This window comes from Erinaceus europaeus, chromosome 17, assembly GCF_950295315.1.
Source record: "Erinaceus europaeus chromosome 17, mEriEur2.1, whole genome shotgun sequence".
NCBI classification, from domain to species: Eukaryota; Metazoa; Chordata; class Mammalia; order Eulipotyphla; family Erinaceidae; genus Erinaceus; species Erinaceus europaeus.
The window spans coordinates 6,225,549-6,246,408 of NC_080178.1; the positions used below are offsets into that span (position 1 = coordinate 6,225,549).

General features: G+C 40.1%; 2 protein-coding genes and 1 pseudogene across 2 annotated transcripts; 2 read left to right on the plus strand and 1 right to left on the minus strand.

Annotated features, from left to right (window-relative positions):
- Positions 1 to 1,820: 1,820 nt before the first annotated feature.
- Positions 1,821 to 2,780, plus strand: LOC103110366 (olfactory receptor 8U9). Its single transcript, XM_007519539.2, has one exon. The coding sequence runs from the start codon at positions 1,821 to 1,823 to the stop codon at positions 2,778 to 2,780; it is 960 nt and encodes a 319-aa protein (XP_007519601.2).
- An 11,905-nt stretch (positions 2,781 to 14,685) lies between these two features.
- On the plus strand, positions 14,686 to 15,627 carry LOC103110272 (olfactory receptor 5AL1-like). The gene has a single exon (XM_007519448.1). The coding sequence runs from the start codon at positions 14,686 to 14,688 to the stop codon at positions 15,625 to 15,627; it is 942 nt and encodes a 313-aa protein (XP_007519510.1).
- A 3,616-nt stretch (positions 15,628 to 19,243) lies between these two features.
- On the minus strand, positions 19,244 to 20,203 carry LOC103110367 (olfactory receptor 8U3-like; annotated as a pseudogene).
- Between the last annotated feature and the right edge of the window lie 657 nt (positions 20,204 to 20,860).

Here is a 20,860-nt window from a genome sequence, read left to right on the forward strand (position 1 = left end):
GACTCCCTGAATACATTTTTTTTTCAGAGTCTCATGTTCTACTGAATGAGATAGCCGGCATTTTTTTTTTTAAATAAAGGTTGTGTGGCTGAAGAAGTGGCACTCATGAGGTTTTGAGTTTGACTTCCTGTACTACACATGGCCAAATGTCATCCACTCTCTCACTCATAAACAGTTCTCTCTCACTCATAAACAGTTATTCCCTGGTCTGTATCCAAGTTCTGTAGCTTTCTTAGGAAGTACAGCACCCAAAATGGAACTAAGGATTCTTATGAACTAAGAAAGTTCTCACCAGAGTAATGAAAATGAAAAGTTGACATCCCAGGTCTGGCATCTCTGGACATGCCAACCTGACCTCACCAATGTGTCCTGGAACCCCACCTCCCCAGAGCCCTGCCCCTCTAAGGAAAGGCAGAAACAGGCTGAAGGTATGTATTGGCCTGTCAGCACCCATGTGAGGTTGTCCAGCTCTACTAGGGGTCCAAGAAGGAGTAGAAGGATAAAAATACTCTGAGGCAAGGAACCTTGGAACCATTCGGGGCATGGCCTGGAATGGAATGCTGGAACATATTTATATACATCAATTTTGACAAAATTCCCCATGAATTTGGATCCTCCATCCAATTATGTAGTATTTGTCTTATGGGTTTGAGATTTTCATTCTCTCACTCTCTAATGTAGTTTAGGAGATGGTGAGAAGCAGTGATAGCCTCTTCTGTGTAATCTCAGAGAGCTATTTCATCACTTATTCCATGGCGGCCTGCCTCTCTTGGCTGACTAACAATGAATGCATGGTCATGGAGCTCTTCTTCTGGGAACTGTACAGCTTGTTATACTCAGCGTTGTTTCAGAATGCTGTTTTAAGAGGTTTTCCATCATCTCTCTCCATAGATTAATATGACCTGTTTCCTACAACCATGGTCAGTGGAGAAGCAATTACAGAAGCCAGACCTTCCACCTTCTGTACCCCATAGTGCTTTGGTCCATACATCTAGGAGGAAAAAAAAAAAGGAACCTCCTTGGATCCACCGGCAGATCATATTTCAGGCTCAGGGAAAAAATTAAAAGCTAGTATAGCCAGAGGCCCTTTGGAATATAACTAAAATATGCATACTAGCTATCTACAAAATGGAGGACTGCCCCCAACTCTTCATCTGCACTATTCCACCCTTTAAGTTCATGATTGATCAACAATTTGTTTGACTTTGTATGTTAACTCTGTTTTCAGCCACCAGCTGCTAGCAGGATGCCTGCCTACCAGACTTCTCTGGACAGACAACTGAAATGTGTCCTGGAGCTCCGCTTCCCCAGAGCCCTGATTCCCTAGAGCCCTTCCCCACTAGGGAAAGAGAGAGACAGGCTGGGAGTATGGATCAAACTGTCAATGCTCATGTTCAGCGGGGAAGCAATTACAGAAGCCAGACTTTCCACCTTTTGCATCCCACAATGACCTTGGGTCCATACTCCCAGAGGGTTAAAGAATAGGAAAGCTATCAGGGGAAGGGATGGGACAGAGTTCTGGTGGTGAGAATTGTGTGGAGTTGTACCCCTCTTATCCTATGTTTTTGTCAATGTTTCCTTTTTATAAATAAATAAATAGTGAACCTTCCAATGGAGAAGATGGGATAAGGAACTCTGGTGGTGGGAATTATACGGAATTGTACCCATCTTATCCCACTACCTTGTTGAGCATTATTAAATCACTAATAAAAAAAAAATGAGCCAAAAAAGTAATCTTTGTATTGTAGAGAACACAAAAGATGCTAACGTTTCAATTCAAGCTAATCAATCTGCATTTCCTTCTCTCCACACAGACATACATGGCCCAGATCAATTGCACCCAGGTGACAGAGTTTATTCTCATGGGTCTCACAGACCGTCAGGAACTGAAGATGCCTTTATTTGTGGTGTTCCTTTCCATTTACCTCTTCACAGTAGTAGGGAATCTAGGCTTGATTTTAGTCATTAGAACAGACGCAAGACTCAACACACCAATGTATTTCTTTCTCAGCAACCTGGCTTTTGTGGATTTCTGTTACTCTTCTGTCATCACACCCAAAATGCTTGGGAATTTCTTATACAAACAAAACATAATCTCCTTCAACGCATGTGCTGCTCAGCTGGGCTGTTTCCTGGCTTTCATGACAGCTGAGTGTTTGCTGTTGGCATCCATGGCCTATGACCGGTATGTGGCCATCTGTAACCCTCTCCTCTATATGGTAGTGATGTCTCCAGGGGTGTGTATTCAGCTGGTAGCTGTCCCCTATGCGTATAGCTTCCTGGTGGCACTGTTTCATGCCATCCTCACCTTCCGCCTCTCCTACTGCCACTCCAACATCATCAATCACTTCTACTGTGATGACATGCCTCTCCTCAGGCTCACTTGCTCAGATACTCACTCCAAACAGCTCTGGATCTTTGCCTGTGCTGGAATCATGTTCATTTCTTCCCTTCTGACTGTCTTTGTTTCCTACATGTTTATTATCTCTGCCATCCTGAGGATGAATTCAGCTGAGGGGAGGCGCAAGGCTTTCTCTACATGTGGTTCTCACATGCTGGCGGTCACCATATTCTATGGGACCCTCATCTTTATGTACTTACAGCCCAGCTCTAACCATTCGCTGGACACAGATAAAATGGCCTCTGTCTTCTACACAGTCATCATCCCCATGCTGAATCCCTTGATTTATAGTCTTAGGAATAAGGAAGTAAAAGAAGCACTGAAAAAAGCTATTAGCGACAGAAAACAGGGTTTTGGATTCAGGATGTTTAAGCAGTGACATGAATAAATAAAAGTATTTTCTATTTATTTATTTATTTATTTCCTTTTGTTGCCCTTGTTTTTGTTGTTGTTGTTGTTATAGTTACTATTGTTGTTTTGTTGTTGGGTAAGACAGAGAGAAATGGAGAGAGGAGGGGAAGACAGAGAGAGGGAGAGAAAGACAGACACCTGCAGACCTGCTTCACCACCTGTGAAGCAAACCTCCTGTAGTTGGGGAGCCAGAGACTTGGACCAGGATCCTTAGGCCGGTCCTTGTTCTTTTGCACAATGTGCGCTTAACCTGCTGCTCTACAGCCAGACTCCAAAAGTATTTTCTTTAAGGTCTGATTTTTTTTTCTGTTATGATTATCAGAGCGCCTATTGTAATGTGATATTGTGAACTTTTTCTTGCGTAATGAAAATCTATAATGATTTCCACTTTGAACAAGCTGTGAAATTACAAAAATCCATACCTACTTTCCCACTATTCAAATGGATAACATCAAACTAATTATGCAAGTATAATAATTTATGCCAATTTGCCAACTAAAGAATTGCAGAAGAACATTTATATACATATATCACAATTTAGAGGTAGAAGCTGGACTATTTTTCAGTCTGCTCACAACTTAGAAATCCCTCATTCAGGGGGCCAGGTGACAGTGTACCTGGTTGAGTGCACATATTACAAAATTCAAGGACCCCGATTTGAACCACCCCCTTCTAGTCCTCACCTGCAGGGGGAAGCTTCTTAAGTGGTGTTGTTAAAATTCGGAGGCTCCAGCTGGCTTAGCTTCATGGGCAGGTAACAGAGACGCGGAGACAATGGCTGGGCAGGGAAGCTGTATTTCTTTATTCAGGAACAACTATTCATAAACTAAGACAAACTAATCACCAAACAGAACTCTGCTGTCTCTTTGCGGCGGCGCAAGCACTCTTTCTTTTACTCTCGAACTCAGGAACCCTCTCCCTTACTCTCGAACTCAGGAACTCAGGAACTCTGTCACTCTGGAACTCTGGCGGGTTTCCTAGGGGCGGGGCCAAGCAGGGCCTGCGAAATTAACAGGACTGATGCAATTCTCTTGGCGGGGGAGAACTAGAACCCAATGTAAAGCATACAACAATTCCCCCTTTTCTTTTTAACTAAATGACTATAGTATCAAGGGTGTGGGGTGAACAGAAACCTATATCGTACAGGCATTTTTTAAAAAAGAAACTGGCACAAACTAAACTTTATCAGCTTAAAAAACATTTCTTGCCTCTGGGGGGCATACTTTCTTCGATGGGCATTTGCATGGGGGCGGGGAACGGCCTAGAGTCCCAAAGGCAGCTGGCTGCAACTTACTTACTATGAAACAAAACTTGTTATTAGCATATCTACTGCACGATCCAATGTTTCTAATAGAGAAGGAATTTGAGACTTTTACATATCAACAATGTCTTTTAACCTTTTGTTACACCCATACAAGATGGAGACACACCCTAGGTGTGGGCCGGAGAGGAAACCTCAGGCATGAGAATAATTAGCATAGCCATTGTGCGATCTACCATTTCTAATAGAGAAGGTAGTAGAGAATTTTACATATCAACAAGTCTATTTAACCTTTTGTTTAGCCTAACTTAGTTAAAATATATTGCTTGTTGACTAATTTTTACCTTAGACTTTAAATGTAAGTTAATTTTATCTTTATGAGAATTACGTTGAAAACCTTTTTCATTTAACTTTGACTAGTAAGAATTTAGCCTTAAAGTTACTGTTTACCAAACTTTAAACATACACATAAACATGGTCATTAATACACTAGGAGAGAAACCTTTGTTACGAAGACATGTCATTTTAAACACGAATTTAAATCTGTACTGTCTTAGTTGTTGGGGGGGGGGGGGTTTCACCATCTGGAGGTGGCTTCCCATGCAGCTCCACTTCTAGGAATTGCAGGTTGCGGTCTCTGCACAAATCTCTGTGTACTCCAGCTTGTCTGCCTTCAGACCAGACCGGCAGCTGGAGATCTCGTGTGCCCAGTTTCGGCAGGGAGCCCGGGGGTCCGGGAGGTCCAGGATCATTCCAGAATTCATAGCAAGAGGGCGGGCAGGCCACCCTTGTAGAAGTTGTGGGCCTAGGTGCCCAGGGGTGGTGACCATGATAGGCCGCCGCGGCCCTGCCCCATGGCCCTGTCATGTCTGCTGCCCCGCTCACAGTGGCCGAGCAGCGTGGAGGGATCACACATCCAGTGCCCTGTGCCACGCGGTGGAGAGCCGGCTCCTGTGGGCTGGCCTGTGTGCTGGCATCGGGCTCCTGCGTGTTGGCATCAGGCTTCAGCGTGTTGGCATCGGGCTCCTGCGTGGTGGCATTGGGCTCCTGCGTGTTGGCGTCGGGCTCCTGTGTGGAGGCATTGGGCTCCTGCGTGCTGGCGTCAGCCTCCTGCAAGCTGCCGGGCTGCGGGGCTGCGGGCGCAGTGCATGGGGTTGTCTGGGCACAGCCAGCTGGCTGGCTGTTCTACCAGGTGGAAAAGGCAGCTCTACACCTCGCCTCCCACCTGCTGGCTATTCTTGCTGGCTGTTCTGAGTTCGCCCGAGCGAGTGGAAACCACAGAGTGGTCCAGAGATAAATGTTCCAAAAATAGCAAAACAGTCTTGTGAAGAAAGAGCAGAGGCCTTTGGAGATCTCTTCACAAGCAGAAGAGGAGGCCATAGTGCATAGGTAGCCAAATTGTCTTTACTTATCTGAGAGATGCGCAGGTCAGGTCCACGTGGGCGCCATTTGTTGTTGTTCTTGTGCAAGTCTCATAAAGACACCTGCTATCCAGACCCTTGGGGTTAACCCCCGAGGTTTAAAAGCTAATGCTATTTGGCAAATTGATGTCACCCACATACCAAACTTTGGCAAACAAAAATATGTGTTTGTCTCAATTGATACCTTTTCTAAATTTATGTGGGCTACAGCTCAGACAGGAGAAAGTGCTAAAAAGCTTGTAAGCCATATGCTCTCTTGTTTTGCCATTATGGGGGTCCCATTATTTTTGAAAACAGACAATTCACCTATGTTTACAAGCAAACAATTTAAAGATTTTTGTTCCCTCTGGAATATTACTCATACCATGGGCATTCCCTACAATCCACAGGGACAAGGCATTGTCGAGAGGGCCCATCAAACTCTGAAGGCTCAACTAAATAAAGATAAAGGAGGAACATATCCCCCCAATATCCAGCTAGCAAAAGCCTTAACTACGTTAAATCTCTTTAATATTTACAATAACTCGGCCTTACCCCCTATTATTCTTCACTGGCAAACACCATCTACCCTCCCATCTATTAAGGTCAAATGGAGAGACCCACTCGATAAAATTTGGAAAGGGCCTGACCCATTATTGACCATGGGAAGGGGTTTCGCATGCATTTTCCCTCAAAATTTCTCTAAACCTGTCTGGGTTCCTGCCCGCCATGTCCGACAATACCCGCAGGATGGCGCTGTTATTTCGGAAGAACAAGAAATACTACAAGAGGACCAGATGCAGGATACATCCCAGGACCCGTAATACGACATGGCAGAACCTACAAAATCTGGCTCACAGAGACCTCTCTCCTACCCTTTCCCTGTATGTCTTACGTTATAACTGGCCAGCTGTTTTTGTGAGTGAGTGTGTTGAATGACAAAAAAAAAAAAAAAACTTTTTTTTTTTTTTGCATGACCCATCTGCTTGGAGTACTCTAAAAGGTAATTGGCCTTATATAAAAATGCTGGATGCAGCCAAAGTTTCTGGAGACGTCCAGAAACATTCCAAATTTTTTTTTCTTTCTCCCTCTTTTGAATTTTATATATAGTTTTGGTATATATGTAAGTGTTTAGTATTAAACTGTGTGACTAATGACAGATTTAAATTTGTTTTTAAATAATGTGTTTTTATAACAAAAGTTCTTTTTCCTCCAGTTTGTTATAACTAAATGTTTATGGGTATGTCTCAAGTTTGGTAACACTAACTTAACGGTCAAAAGTGTAACCCTACAGCTACACTTTTACCAGACAAGGTAAAAGTTAATTGTTAGGGTAACTTACTATTTAGGTAAAAGTCTAAATGTTCAACGTGACTATTCATTCCCAAAACTAAACTATATAAATTTTTATATACAGGACACCTTTGAAGGGCCCCCAAAGGTGCCCTGTAAACTATCTTGTGGAAATTAATCCACAACAGATCTGGCATCAATCTGGCACTGTAAACGTTGAAATCATTGTCACGAATATGCGTTAACTCTCTAAGCAATTTGAGTCTGTTTAAAATACATATTTTAGGTAAAATTGCTCTCAAGATCCTGCAGTAGAGGCTGCTACAAGAGGTCACATTAGATGACCTTTAAATGAAATCATAAAGAGATTCTAAACCAATTATAATCATCGAGGTATCAACTATAACAAACCTATAACTTGTTACAAGTTCAAATTAACCACGAGAAGCAGATTGTTTGTGTTTCTTTCACAGGAATCCCGGAAAAACCATCTGAACCCCTGCACACCCTGACGTTACCCACTAGATGGCACGACTACCGTGGCACATCCCCCGAAACCCTAGATGTCACTCAACGCGATCTGAAGAACCTGATACACAGACTCCAAGGACAGAACTTTCTTCATGCCTGGTTACCGTTCCTGCTTCTGACCTGCTTGTCACGTGTTGGCAGTTCCAGCTAGCTATCTACAGAAAAGCAACATTCCAGCACCTGACCTCCCTCATGCAGCATTGCATCCCCTGCCAATTCTTCCCCTAGCCATCTACTCCGGACTGAGACTTGTATCGGACTTTCTGACATACCCTATATACATTTTACACAATTTTGAAGCAGCTTATTTCCCTTCACGCTGCTGGTTTTTCATAGACTGATCCTGAGTAATTCATAGACTTTACAGACTGTTGCCTTGAGGACTATACAATGCCAAATAGCCCCTCTGTTTGGTGGGTCATGCCTCCCGCCTCCCCCTCATTATGTACCCTTTCCCCTTTCCCCACCCAAGCAGGGAATGTTCCTTTACACACCAATCCTTCCCTTCACACCACACTGGCTTTTACTACTCCCCTACTTGTCCCTTCCTATTTTGTTATATCATTTAGGCTTATGCCCAAAAGGTTTCTGCCCCATGATAGTCTTTTATAGACTTTGTACATCTTATGCAATCACTAGATAGAAAGATAGAAAAGATGTAGAGATATTGTGAAGAGATGGTTGAGCAGGCTGCGCTTAAACCTATGAGATGAGTCTCTCCAGGTAAGTCTCTCTCTCTAAAGAGGGGTTGAGCACAGGAGGACACATAAATCTCACAAGGTTCGCAGCCATTTAAGCCTTCCCTCCTCCACAAAAAGTCCTACATCTTCCCACCTGAGCATGGCATTCCTCTAAAACATTTAAGCCTGCTCCATTCCATTTTTCTTTACTGTGTCCATTTAGATATAAAGGGATAGGAGGAGATGTTGCTGAGGAGTTATTCTGATGCAGTCTCTGCCCCCAGATTTTTCTATGCCCCGCAAAATCCTAGAGTGCCCCCTTTCAACCAATCCTGGCCCTACACGTCACCCCTGGTTGTCGCCCAATAAAAAGCCCCCTCACCCCTCCCCTCTCTCTCTCTGGGCTCTCGGCTCTCCCTCTCTGAGGTCTCACTCCCTGCCCTCCCCCCGTGGTCGGCCATTGCCGGCTGTCTCCAGGTGGTCTGAACCAAACCTCCCCCCCCATCCTATAATAAAGATTTATGTACCCCTTTGCTCTGGACGTCCGCTCTCTTCTCCGCGGTGCAGCCCGACACCAGACCACCGCAACAACAAAGTGGCAAAGCAGTGCTGTCGGTGTCTTTCTGTCTCTCTGTCTTCCCTCTTGAATTTTGGCTGTCTCTATCCAATAAATAAATAACTCTGAAGTTAATAGTATTGAATGTAATACGAAAATCAAGTCTATTTCTGTCAGTTTCTAATTTCTTGAGTAAATTATAGCAATTTAAAACTATGCTGTGAATATATTTAATAAAATCACCTTTAGAGGTCAGGCAGTTAAGAACCTGGTTGAGCACAGATATTATTAGTATGCGCAAGGAACTTGGTTCAAGTCCCAGGTCCCCACCTGCAGGGGGAAAACTTTGTGAGTGTTGAAGCAAGTGATGCAGGTGTCTCTCATCCTCTCTCCCTCTCCCTCTCTCTTTCCCCCTCTCAATATATCCCTGACTTATAAAAAGAAAAAAGGGGAAGAATATGACTGCAAGGAGCAGTGGATTTGCCTTGACTCTACAAACTAATTATTTTTCCATATAGCCTCCCATGCTTCAGATACCTGCCTTTTCTTTCTCATTCCTGTGCTAGTCAGGATTCAGCACAGAAACAAAGAACTGTCTATAAGCTAGAATAAATTGTCATTATGAGAATCAGCGTTTATAAAAGTGTTGGAACATGTACAAGAGTAAAGTTTAGGAAAGTATCTAATACAGAGCTAGGAGAAATCCCTCCTCCAACATTTATGGGACTCCTTCCCCACCCTATCACAATTATTTTAAACATCTAACTTCAGCTGGGAGAGATTCTCTGCTTAGTTAGAGATGGTTTAATCATATTAGAGACACCCAGGTAATGTAAGATAGCATCATACTTCAGAATCCTGCATCATATTCATATCTGTGAAGCTTTTTTTAAAAAAATATCTTTAATTTTTTATTGGATACAGTCAGAAATTGAGAGAGAGGTGGAGATAGGGTGAGAGACAGACAGAGAGACACCTGGGTCCTTGCACACTGTAACATGTGTGCTCAACCAGGTGTGCCACCACCTGGTCCAATCTGTGAAGCTTTTATACTATGTAATTTATCGTGTATACACAGATTACTTTAACCAGGTTCTGGACATCATTGAGGGTTCAGACAATATACCTACTGACAGTTGAAAAAAAATTGCACATAAATAAAAGCTTTTTTGTTTTCCTTACTGGGTAATCTGGTTTCCACAAACAATAGAGAATGCTTGTATGCAAAGGAGACAGATGATTTGGTATAAAAAAAACACTGGTTTTAATAAGCAATCAAAATTATTACTATCAGATCTCCATTATTTTATATCCTGGTTAGGAGAAAAATCATATAATAGTAATCATTAATCAACAGAATATGGCTGAATTCTATCACATCAACTTCCTCAAGTAATGAAAATTAATTGCTTGTTTTACTTAGCATGGTTTATTTTTATAGTTCATTTCCTATCAAATTATCTGGACTGAATCAAAGATTCTAGGGAATGATTCTTGGGATATATTAATGGTAAAGATGGTACTCCTTACATTCACTTTTTAAGCAAAAACTAGCAGGAAAAAAATACCTAACCATACTAAGTGCCCAGTCTAATTATAATAAACCACTGCTTCTTAGAAGCTAGAAATGAATGATATTAAACCAGAGACTTTTAGCCTTAAATGGTCCCTCTTGGATATCTTTTCAAGTTGGACATAGTTTTGTTATGTTCAGTGCTTGAGTTATCTGCATATTACTATACTGATGTTCTACATAATGACCTGAAATGCCATGGGATTAGTCATTGACTGTGAACAAATTACATCCCAGGAGATTATAACTTAATTGTTCATGCTAGTGAGCCATCATTACATCATGTGTTCAGAACTTTCTTAAAATGATGTGAAATAAAGAAAATCTTCTACGAACAAATTGTATGCAGTGTATTCAGCGATACTTAAGGTTAAGTATTAAAATCTTACAGAGAGTTTTCCTGAAGAAATAGAAGACTGTTTGGTCTTGGTGTAGATTACTCAGAGACAGCATGTTGTGTGTTTGGGTTATTAAGGTACTGAAAAGGCATTTGGAGTAACAAACATTGCTTCCAATTTTCCCAATAATCTTCAGATTTGAAGCATCTACAAATTGCTGAGTCATATGAGATACTGGAAATAAAATACAGAGAATAGAGAATTCTCTTTAGTTATCAAGATTCCTTTCTTCTTCTTCTTCTTCTTCTTTAATTTAGAGGAAGTTAAAAATTAACAGATGAACTAACAGAGTAGCCAGTTAGATGATACTATTATCCACTGGATTAGCAAATGCTTGTTAAAAAACATTTGATTAGGATAAGGTAGTTTTGGAATTGAAGAACTCTCTCTTTTGACCATCTAAATTGAGCTATTTTGTGAATTTCTAACAGAGCTATTGTATGCAATACCTGAGATTAAATGAAATCCCTCTAGAAGATAGTGTCATCTCAGATGAGAGGAAGGGTCATCTGAAAGATAGTAGCTAGTAAAAGAGTGAAGAAATATATATATATATATTTATATATCCTGTCTTATTGCATATCTGAGAAACTTCTGGCATGTGACCTGAATGGAACTTGAACTTTGCATAAAGTAAGTCACAAGAGGTGAGACTAGTCTATGAAAAATTGTCATTTGTGTGGTCTCTTTCAACAAATCCAAACACACACACAAACACACACACACACACACATACACACACACACACACACACACACACACACACACAAAGAATATTGAAAGGGAGTTTTGGGCTTAGTATCTTATGGTGGAAAAGGATGAAGGTTTGATGGAGAGTGTGGAAAGGATGATTCAAGCTCCTGATCCCCATCTCCAGGCTCTACAATTAGTGAAACAGTAACGCAGGGGTTTCTTTCTTCTTCTTTTATTTTTATGTATCTATTTATTTAAATGTTTTATTTATTATTGGATAGAAATAGAGAGAAATCAAGAGAGGTGGGAGAAAGAGACAGAAAGATACCTACATCCCTGTTCGCCACTTCCAAAGCTTTCCTCCTGCAAGTGGGGACCAGGGACTTGAACCAGGGTCCTTGTGCACACTGTAATGTGTGCACTTAACCAGGTGCACCACCACCTGGACCCTCTTCTTTTTTCTTATCTCTCATTCTATAAAATAAAATAATGAAAAAGGTGAGCTGGGGCACCAGAACAATGGGTTTGTTATGAAGCCACAGAGCCTCAGTGGAGAAATAAGTTAATTGATAAAAAATAAAGAAGAGGGGGTTGGGTGGTAGCACAGTGGGTTAAGCGCAGGTGGCGCAAAGCACAAGGGCTGGGCTCAAGGATCCCGGTTTGAGCCCCTGGCTCCCCACCTGCAGGGGAGTCACTTCACAGGCAGTGAAGCAGGTCTGCAGGTGTCTGTCTTTCTCTCGACCCTCTTTCTTCTCCTTCTCTCTCTATTTCTCTCTGTCCTACCCAACAACAACAGAAGCAATGATAACAATAATAATGACAACAAGGGTAATAACAAGGGCAACAAAATGGACAAATGGCCTCTAGGAGCAGTGGATTCATAGTGTAGGCTCTGAGCCCCAACAATAATCCTGGAGGCAAAAACAAAAAAAAAAAAGAAAAAAGAAAGTGCATTCAAGGTGCTATATTCACAGGACAATAGAGAGAAAAAGACTAAAATAAATGTTTGAAGATAAGAGTCCAGAAAATTTTGATATGTCTTAAATATATAAATGAGAAAATATAGAAAGGAAAGACATATTTGAGGTAAAAAACCACACAAATTAAATAGTTGTTCTGGTCACTAACTTGAATGGTGGGTGTAAGGATATATGTTGAATACAGAGTTCACTGAGGAGAGTGGGGTACTTGATAAATTGCTGAATTTGTTTTGAGCATTTAAATTTAAGTATATTGGAAATATTTGTGTGATGTTTATGAAATCTGTTAAGAGAAATATGGTCAAGAAATCTAAACTTTTCATATATATATATATATATATATATATATATATATATATAGTTTTTTTCTGGGACTAGAGGAAAGCTTTCCATAGAACCGTGCCAAAATGGGATTTGCTGATTTAGGAAGAACTGTGAAGTAATAGTTTAAATAAGAAGAAAGGAATAGCATCACTCAGATTCGTGAAGGGAGTCTTGTGAAAAATTTTAGACTTCCAGGCCAAAACATCAGTGGCTTTCATGAAAACAACAACAAAAAATATGTCCATGGTGTTTAGATAGGTTAATTTTTAAATATTTATCTACTGATTTTCATTTTATTTATTTTGAAAGAGATGGAGAGAAGGAAGAGGGCCAGAGTAGAGCTCAGCACTGGCACAGATGATGTCAGATACTGAACCCGGGACCGCTGGGGCCTCAGTTATACAAGCTGACGCTCTCCCTGGCTGAGCTATATCCCTGGGTCTAGACAAGCCATTTTTAAAGGTCTTCAGTTTTTGAGACGAAAACGAATATAGTTAAATAGTTGCGATAAGCTCATTTGTTGCAACTGTGCTCGGAATGAATTTGAGAAACAACAGGCTGAGGTGTAAATATGAAAAATTTGCAAATTTCGTTTCTGAATTTTTTTCCTTATTTTTTTTATTTTAATTTTAGTTTTCTTCAGCTTCCAAGATCAAATGAGATCGGGCATGTTCAGGGTGGTATGGCTGTAGACTATAGAGAGAGGGAGAATGTCAAAGAGACACTTGCAACCCTACTTCACCACTTGTGAAACTTCCCCCGAAGAAGGACCAGGGACTTGAACTTGGATCTGGGTCCTAACACACTGTAAAGGGAACAATTGACCAGGTGCACCACCACCTGGCCTCTCTCTCTCTCTTCTTTTTTTTTAATTTTCACCAGAGCATTGCTCAGTCCTGACTAATAGTGGTGCTGGGAATTGAACCTGGAAACTTGGAGCCTCAAGCATAAAATCCTTTTAGCATAACCACTATGCTGTCTTCCTTGGCTGATTCTGAAGATTCTAAATAGCTCTATACAGATGAAATACACTCACATCATTATACATGAAGACACTTAATCAAAAACGAATATGACAGATTATATGACTATCAGATGATTGTCAAATTAATCTAAAATGAAATACTGAATCAGATGGCTCATCAACTTAAGTAAATATTATTAGTAGTTCTTCTTTTTAAGTAGTCAGACATCAGCATAAACAAATCTGCATATTTCTACAAAGTCAGCATAGACCATTTTCCTTAACATAAAACATTTTCCTTGGCTTCTGCTTTTAGAGATATATACATACTTTCCCTGAATCAGTTTAATCTATTTACTATTTGATAATGCATTTCACAACAAACATTACTGACATTTTTCTAAGTGCTTTTCCTTTATTTAATCAACATTATACAACAAAAATATAAATCCCTATACATGAAATAATAAATATAAATTATCCTGAACATTTGGTAAAAGTCACCAATATTTAAGATTTTATTTTGACCATTCCTAATATATATATGTATATATATATGTATATATTGCAGAATTGACTTTTCAAATTGTTTTACTCTAATCAAATGTTTTCAGAGGTACAATAATTCTTTAAACTTTGCAATAATGGGACCTGGGTGCTGACACAGCTAATAGCATGCACGCTGCCTCTCCCACTCTACCTGCTCTCCCTCTCTATTTCCCTGCAGCAGAAAAATATACTGTATGCCATTAACTTCCCAATAAAACAAGTAAATAATTAAAATGATTTTAAAAAAGAGTCACTGGCAACAACAGAATTGTGGTGCAGTTACTGAGATTCAGCAATAACCCTCGTTAAGAAAAAAAAATTAAAAAATACAAAAATAAAGATTTCCAGTAACTAAAAAAGCATTTTATCTTTTTAATAACTATTTTTTCTCCTTCTAAGGGAAGCTGTGAGAATTACATATATATGTATTTTTTGTCTTTACAGACTGACAGCTTCATTTATTTCTTTTCATCTCTCCTTGCAACAAATCTATCTGAAACCAGATCTAGGAGGAAGGTGAACCTTTGAGTACATTCGACAGAGTAGCATGCTGGGTCAAAGCCAGGCCTAATATCTGCTTGATTATTGTCCATGGAGATAGTCATATTCGGCTTATATTCACGGGAGGGTTTAAAATGAAAAACAACAGCTAAACTTTAAAGTCTAACCCCATGGCCAAAGGCAATGATTCAGTAGTGTCTGAGTTCATACTCTTGGGACTCACAGATGATCCTCAGTTTCAATCCCTTCTCTTTGCCATATTACTGGGAGTCTATTTGGTTAGTGCCCTGGGTAACCTTGGTCTGATTGTCCTCATCCAAGTCACACCTCAGCTGCACACACCCATGTATTTTTTCCTCAGCCACCTGGCTTTCGTTGACTTTTCTCTGACTTCCTCCGTCACACCAAACACGCTGGTGAATTTTCTGCGCCAAGTGAAAAGCATCACGTTTGACGCCTGCGCCCTTCAGGTGTGCTGTTTCATCACATTCCTGGTGTGTGAAGTGTTTTTGCTCTCCATCATGGCGTACGATCGCTATATTGCCATCTGCAACCCTCTGCTCTATGTCATCCTCATGCCCCGGAAACTCTGTTATCGAATGGTCGCTAGCAACTACATGTATGGAGTTATAATAGGCGTAGCGCAGGCATCAGTGACATTCCGGATGTCCTTTTGTGGTTCCCATCTCATCAACCACTTCTATTGTGATGATGTCCCCTTGCTTGCTCTGGCCTGCTCTAACACTTACGTCAAGCAGATGATGTTATTAACCATCGCAGGATTCAATACCATTTGTTCTCTTCTTATTGTAACAATTTCCTATGTCTTCATCCTTTTTGCCATCCTGAGGATCCACTCTGCTGAGGGAAGACGGAAAGCCTTTTCTACCTGTGCTTCCCACCTGACTTCCATCACTATATTCTATGGGACTGTCATTTTTATGTACGTTCTGCCCAAGTCAAGCCATTCTCTTAACACGGATAAATTTGCTTCAGTGTTTTATGTGATGGTGATTCCCATGTTAAATCCATTGATCTACAGCTTGAGAAATCAGGAGGTAAAAACTGCCCTGAGAAAAATAACAGAAAAGCTGTGCTTGGCTATCAAATAATTGCAAACTTGGACAGGACATTGAGAAATAGTAGATTTGGCTGAATATTGTGCCATAGTAAATAATTCGGGTCATCCTAAAATAGATCAAAATCTGGTTATCTTGTATTTCAAAATTTCCTACAGTCTAAAAACTATAACAACATTCTATATTCAGATTGTTTTTAACACTCTAGATAATTCCCCTAACTTTATATTTCTTTCTTTTACTTTTTAAGTTTAGCTGATAGAACTGATAGAATTAGTCACCATAATATTGAAATATAGGACTAGCAGAATTAGTCCTTTTGACATTGAATATTTAGTGACATGGATTCTAATTATTCTGTTTCATTGGCACCACTAGGAAGCACGCTAATCCTTTGTCTAATCAGTATAAATGTGTACTTAGGAATATGGATGATTTATTCACACAGTTTGGCTAAGATTTTATTCTTTCTTAGTAAGAATTGTCACAGGTAAATTATTTATTTTTTAAAGATTGATTTTTCTTTTTTTATTATCTTTATTTATTGGACAGAGACAGCCAGAAATTGAGAGGCAAGGGGGAGATAGAAAGGGAGAGAGCCCAAGAGACACTTGCAACACTGCTTCACTACTAGAAAAGATTTCCCTCTTCAGGTGGGGACCGGGGGACTCAAACCCAGGTACCTGAACATTGTAACATGTGTGCTCAAACAGGTGTACCACTACTCAGCCCCTTGATTTCTTTTTTTTTTCACCTTAGTTTCTTTAAGAACAGAAGATAGTGACAGTTCCCTTGTTTTAGACTGATAGAGCATTAACCAAGATATTACAAATATAAAATACACAATAACATTCTTAAAACAACTAGCACTTCATGAGAAATCTTCAAGTTGACAATTAATCATCGACTTTGTTTAGTGTTCTCTTTAGTGATTAGGTCATTGGGTGCTGCTTATTTAGAAATAGCGGGTAATATGAAATGCCTTAGTTAAGATCCATAAGAAAATGAAAATACATGTGCTAAGGGGTCATTTTGTCTTTAGAATTTCAGAAAAAATGAATTCTAATTAATCTCAGTCTGTGATTACTAGTAAAATAATAATTAAAAAACATTTTATATTTAATTTAACTACATAGATATCAAATTGTGTGCTGGAACAAAGGTTGGGAGGTTAATATCCTATATAAGACCAAAATCAGTGACTTCCAGAAGACAAAAGAGAAACAGAGAGGATAAATGAGATAAACTGAATGGGTTAAGATAGAATAGGACTTTCTGTGGTGAATATGAGATCGAATGTGCATATTTTTATTTTCAGTGGTGTAGAACTGAATCTTTTATAATATTATAAAGATCTATTTCAATTAAAAAAAAATCTCAACCTAAAATCATCAGTGGTCCTTCTTCATGGTTTATACTCCGATATTATTTCAGTAAAGATAAAATTTGTGGAAAACCATGGTAGTCTTAGGGGGGTGCAATTTGGCGACTATGGGAAAATTATAAACAAGGGTACAAGCAAATGTTACTTAAACCCAGTAGATTTATTTTTGAAAAGTTGAGGCCACTAAATAATTGAGCCTTATGATTAGAGCATTTTTCAGGACATTAAATATTTTTTATTTATTTATTATTGGATAGACACAGAGATATTGGGAGGAAAGGAGGAGATAGAAATGGAGAGAGACAGGAGTCAGGCTGTAGCGCAGGGGTTAAGCGCAGGTGGCGCAAAGCCAAAGGACCGGAGTAAGGATCCCGGTTTGAGCCCTGGCTCCCCACCTGCAGGGGAGTCACTTCACAGGCGGTGAAGCAAGTCTGCAGGTGTCTATCTTTCAATCCCCCTCTCTGTCTTCTCCTCCTTTCTCCATTTCTCTTTGTCCTGTCCAACAGCGACGACAACAATAATAACAACCACAACAATAAAACAACAAGGGCAACAAAAGGGAATAAATAAATAAATATTTTTTTAAAAAGTCATTAAAAAAAAAAAAGAAATGGAGAGAGACAGAGACACCTGTCACCTGCCGCCCTGCTTCACCACTCTCAAAGTTTTCTCCTTGCAGCTGTGGACCAGAGACTTGAACCTGGATCCTTACTCACTGTAGTGTATATGCTTAACCAAGTATGCCACCTCCTGGCCCCTTATTCAGGACATCTTAACTGCATACATTTCTACAATATTTTGACGAAGGTGAACGAAAGAAAAATGAATAGATCTATATGATAAATAATCATTTTGAATATCAAACTTGATTTTTGACTTTTTATTTAGTATTGGTAAGAAGATTAAATGAGTGAATAAAGAAGATGTAAATGATACTAAGCAGTAGTAAATACTAAACAGATATCAGTTATAGATTTTTATTATTATAGTGCATAGATTAGAGAACTAGGTGATAGTTTTCATTCAGAAGACCATTATGGATAGGACCACCATAGATAGGATATCATAAGGACCAGCTAGAGCTCACACTTGCCTTGGACAGTCCTTAGGATACCGTCCTGGCACTACTTCATAGCACCATGGATACTAGGAAGGGAAAGCAATGGGTGGTGGGGAAATACCATATTGTTTTTCACTGTCTGGTCTTTCATACTCTGTTCTCATTAGGGAAGGAGAGAGACAGGCTGAGAGCATGGGTCGACCTGCCAACAACCATGTTCAGCGGGGAAGCAGTTACAGAAGCCAGACCTTCCACCTTTTGCACCTCATAATGACCCTAGGTCCATACTCCCATAGGGTTAAAGAACAGGAAAGCTATCAGGGGAGGGGATGGGATACAGAGTTCTGGTGGTGGGAATTTTGTGGAGTTGCACCTCTCTTAGCCTATGGTCTTGTGGGTGTTTCCATTTTATAAATAAAAATTAAAAAGAAAAGAAAGGGGCAGAGGGTAGATAGCATAATGGTTATGCAAACAGACTCTCATGCCTGAGGCTCCAAAGTCCCAAGGTTCAATCTCAATCCCCTGTACCACCATAAGCCAGAGCTGAACAGTGCTCTGATAAAGAAAGAAAGAAAGAAAGAAAGAAAGAAAGAAAGAAAGAAAGAAAGAAAGAAAGAAATTAGAAACCTAACCAAGTTTTACCTGACTTAACTAAAGACTAGTATCAGAACCACTGGAACTTTAACTATGGAAATCTTGCAACATTGATTGAACAAATTATTCAGTCTTTCAGACATTTAATAAATATTACTGTTTTAATACTCAAAATAAAATAGTAAATGGGGTCCTATTATTTTCCTGAAATAATTTTAAAGAAAACCAAGAAATAAATGTCAGCTTCTAAGACTTCAGGGTTGAAAAGGGTATTTTCATCTCTTTCTTTTCTCCAACTGAGCAGTCTTGTTTCTATAGTTGTGATTTACTAAATAAGGTTCCTATACTCATTAGGAATACACAGGTATACATTTGAAACTGTGTTTGTTGTTTGTATTTGGACAAAGTTTCAATATTCTGTCAATGGTGCCTTGGCTGAAGCCAACAGATATTCCAGTGTTGGGTCAGGTCCATGAAGGAAATGTCCAGGACTCTGTTGACCTAACAGTCACATTTACAGTCATGTAGAGAAATACTAGCAAAAACCTGTCAACAAATGAAGTCACATTTATTTATACTTGGATGTCAATAAAGCATTTATGATTATATCCTCAGCATCTTAATTGTAATCTCTTTAATGTTTCGAAACCTTTAGCCAAGGCTTTCTTCAAGGCTTCTTTCACCTCTTTGTTCCTTAGACTGTAGATGAGGGGGTTCAACATGGGGATCACCACTGTGTAAAACACAGACACCATTTTGTCTGTGTCCAGGGAATGATTTGACTTGGGCTGTAGGTACATAAAGATAAGTGTGCCATAGAAAATGGTTACCGCCATCATGTGAGAGCCACAGGCAGAAAAGACCTTGCGGCGCCCCTGGTTGGAACGAATCTTTAGAATTGCAGCAATGATGAACACATAGGAGGTGAGGACAATAAAAAATGAAAAGAAAGTATTGAAGCCAGCAAATGCAAAGAGCAGAATTTCCTTTAGATGTGTGTCTGAGCAGGACAGAGCCATGAGAGGGATGTCATCGCAGTAGAAATGGTTAATAATATTGGAGCCACAGTAAGTTAAGTGGAAGGTGAGATTGGTGTGGAATAGAGCAAGCAGAAAACTGTAGGTATATGGGATGGCCACCAGTAGAATGCAGACTCACTTTGACATCAGGGTTGTGTAACGCAGAGGATTGCAGATGGCCACATAGCGATCAAAGGCCATGGAAGATAAGAGATAATTCTCAGCTATCACTAAAGCAAGGAAACAGCCCAGTTGAGCTGCACAGGCATGGGAAGAGATGGTGTTTACTTGCACAACAAAATTCACCATCATCTTTGGCGTGATAGTTGAGGAGTAGCAAACATCCACAAAGGCTAAGTGACTGAGGAAATAGTACATGGGTGTGTGCAGTCGAGCATCGATCCTGATTAAGGTGATCAGTCCAAGGTTGCCCAGCACTGTGACCAGGTAGATGACAAGAAACATCACGAAGCAGGGGGCTTACAGCTCTGGCCGGTCTGTGATGCCCTTAAGAATGAATTCAGTCACATAAGTTATGTTGGCTTCAGCCATGGATTCTGGAGGTGGACTTGATAGAGTTGACGGCAAGTTGAAAAATAAACCTATATCTCATGGCCTCTGAGAGACCTCCTTGTATACCCTCAGTCCTCCTACTTCCCTGCATTAATCATGTCATTTCCTGCCTGGGTACAAAATGGAATTTAAAGTAGTATAATAGTTATGCAAAGAGACTCTCATGCCTGAGGCTCTAAAGTCCCAGGTTTAATCGCCCTATACTACCATAAGCCAAAGCTGAGCAATTTAACTATTCTAGCATGCCTATCTTGCTCCAAGAAATCAGAATAGTTGTCAGAATGGTTAGTGAGCACTCTGGTTCTAGGAAATGTGACAGGATGATATTTAACAGTAAGTTATCTAAACAAAACAAATACATTTGTAAAGACACTGATGTTTCTGTGGTGTTGCTACCAATACCCCCTGTGCATATATAAATATGACTTCGGTAATATATGCAATTGATAAATGATCCTAAACTTATATTCATGCATGTTTTTAAATTTGTGGGTATATTGGGAGTCGGGCTGTAGCACAGCGGGTTAAGCACAGGTGACGCAAAGCACAAGGACCGGCATAAGGATACCGGTTCGAACCCCAGCTCCCCACCTGCAGGGGAGTCGCTTCACAGGCGGTGAAGCAGGTCTGCAGGTG

Bases quoted from the DNA above. Each gene is read 5' to 3' on its own strand.
- LOC103110366 (XM_007519539.2), top strand. From the start codon at position 1,821: ATGGCCCAGATCAATTGCACCCAGGTGACAGAGTTTATTCTCATGGGT.
- LOC103110272 (XM_007519448.1), top strand. From the start codon at position 14,686: ATGGCCAAAGGCAATGATTCAGTAGTGTCTGAGTTCATACTCTTGGGA.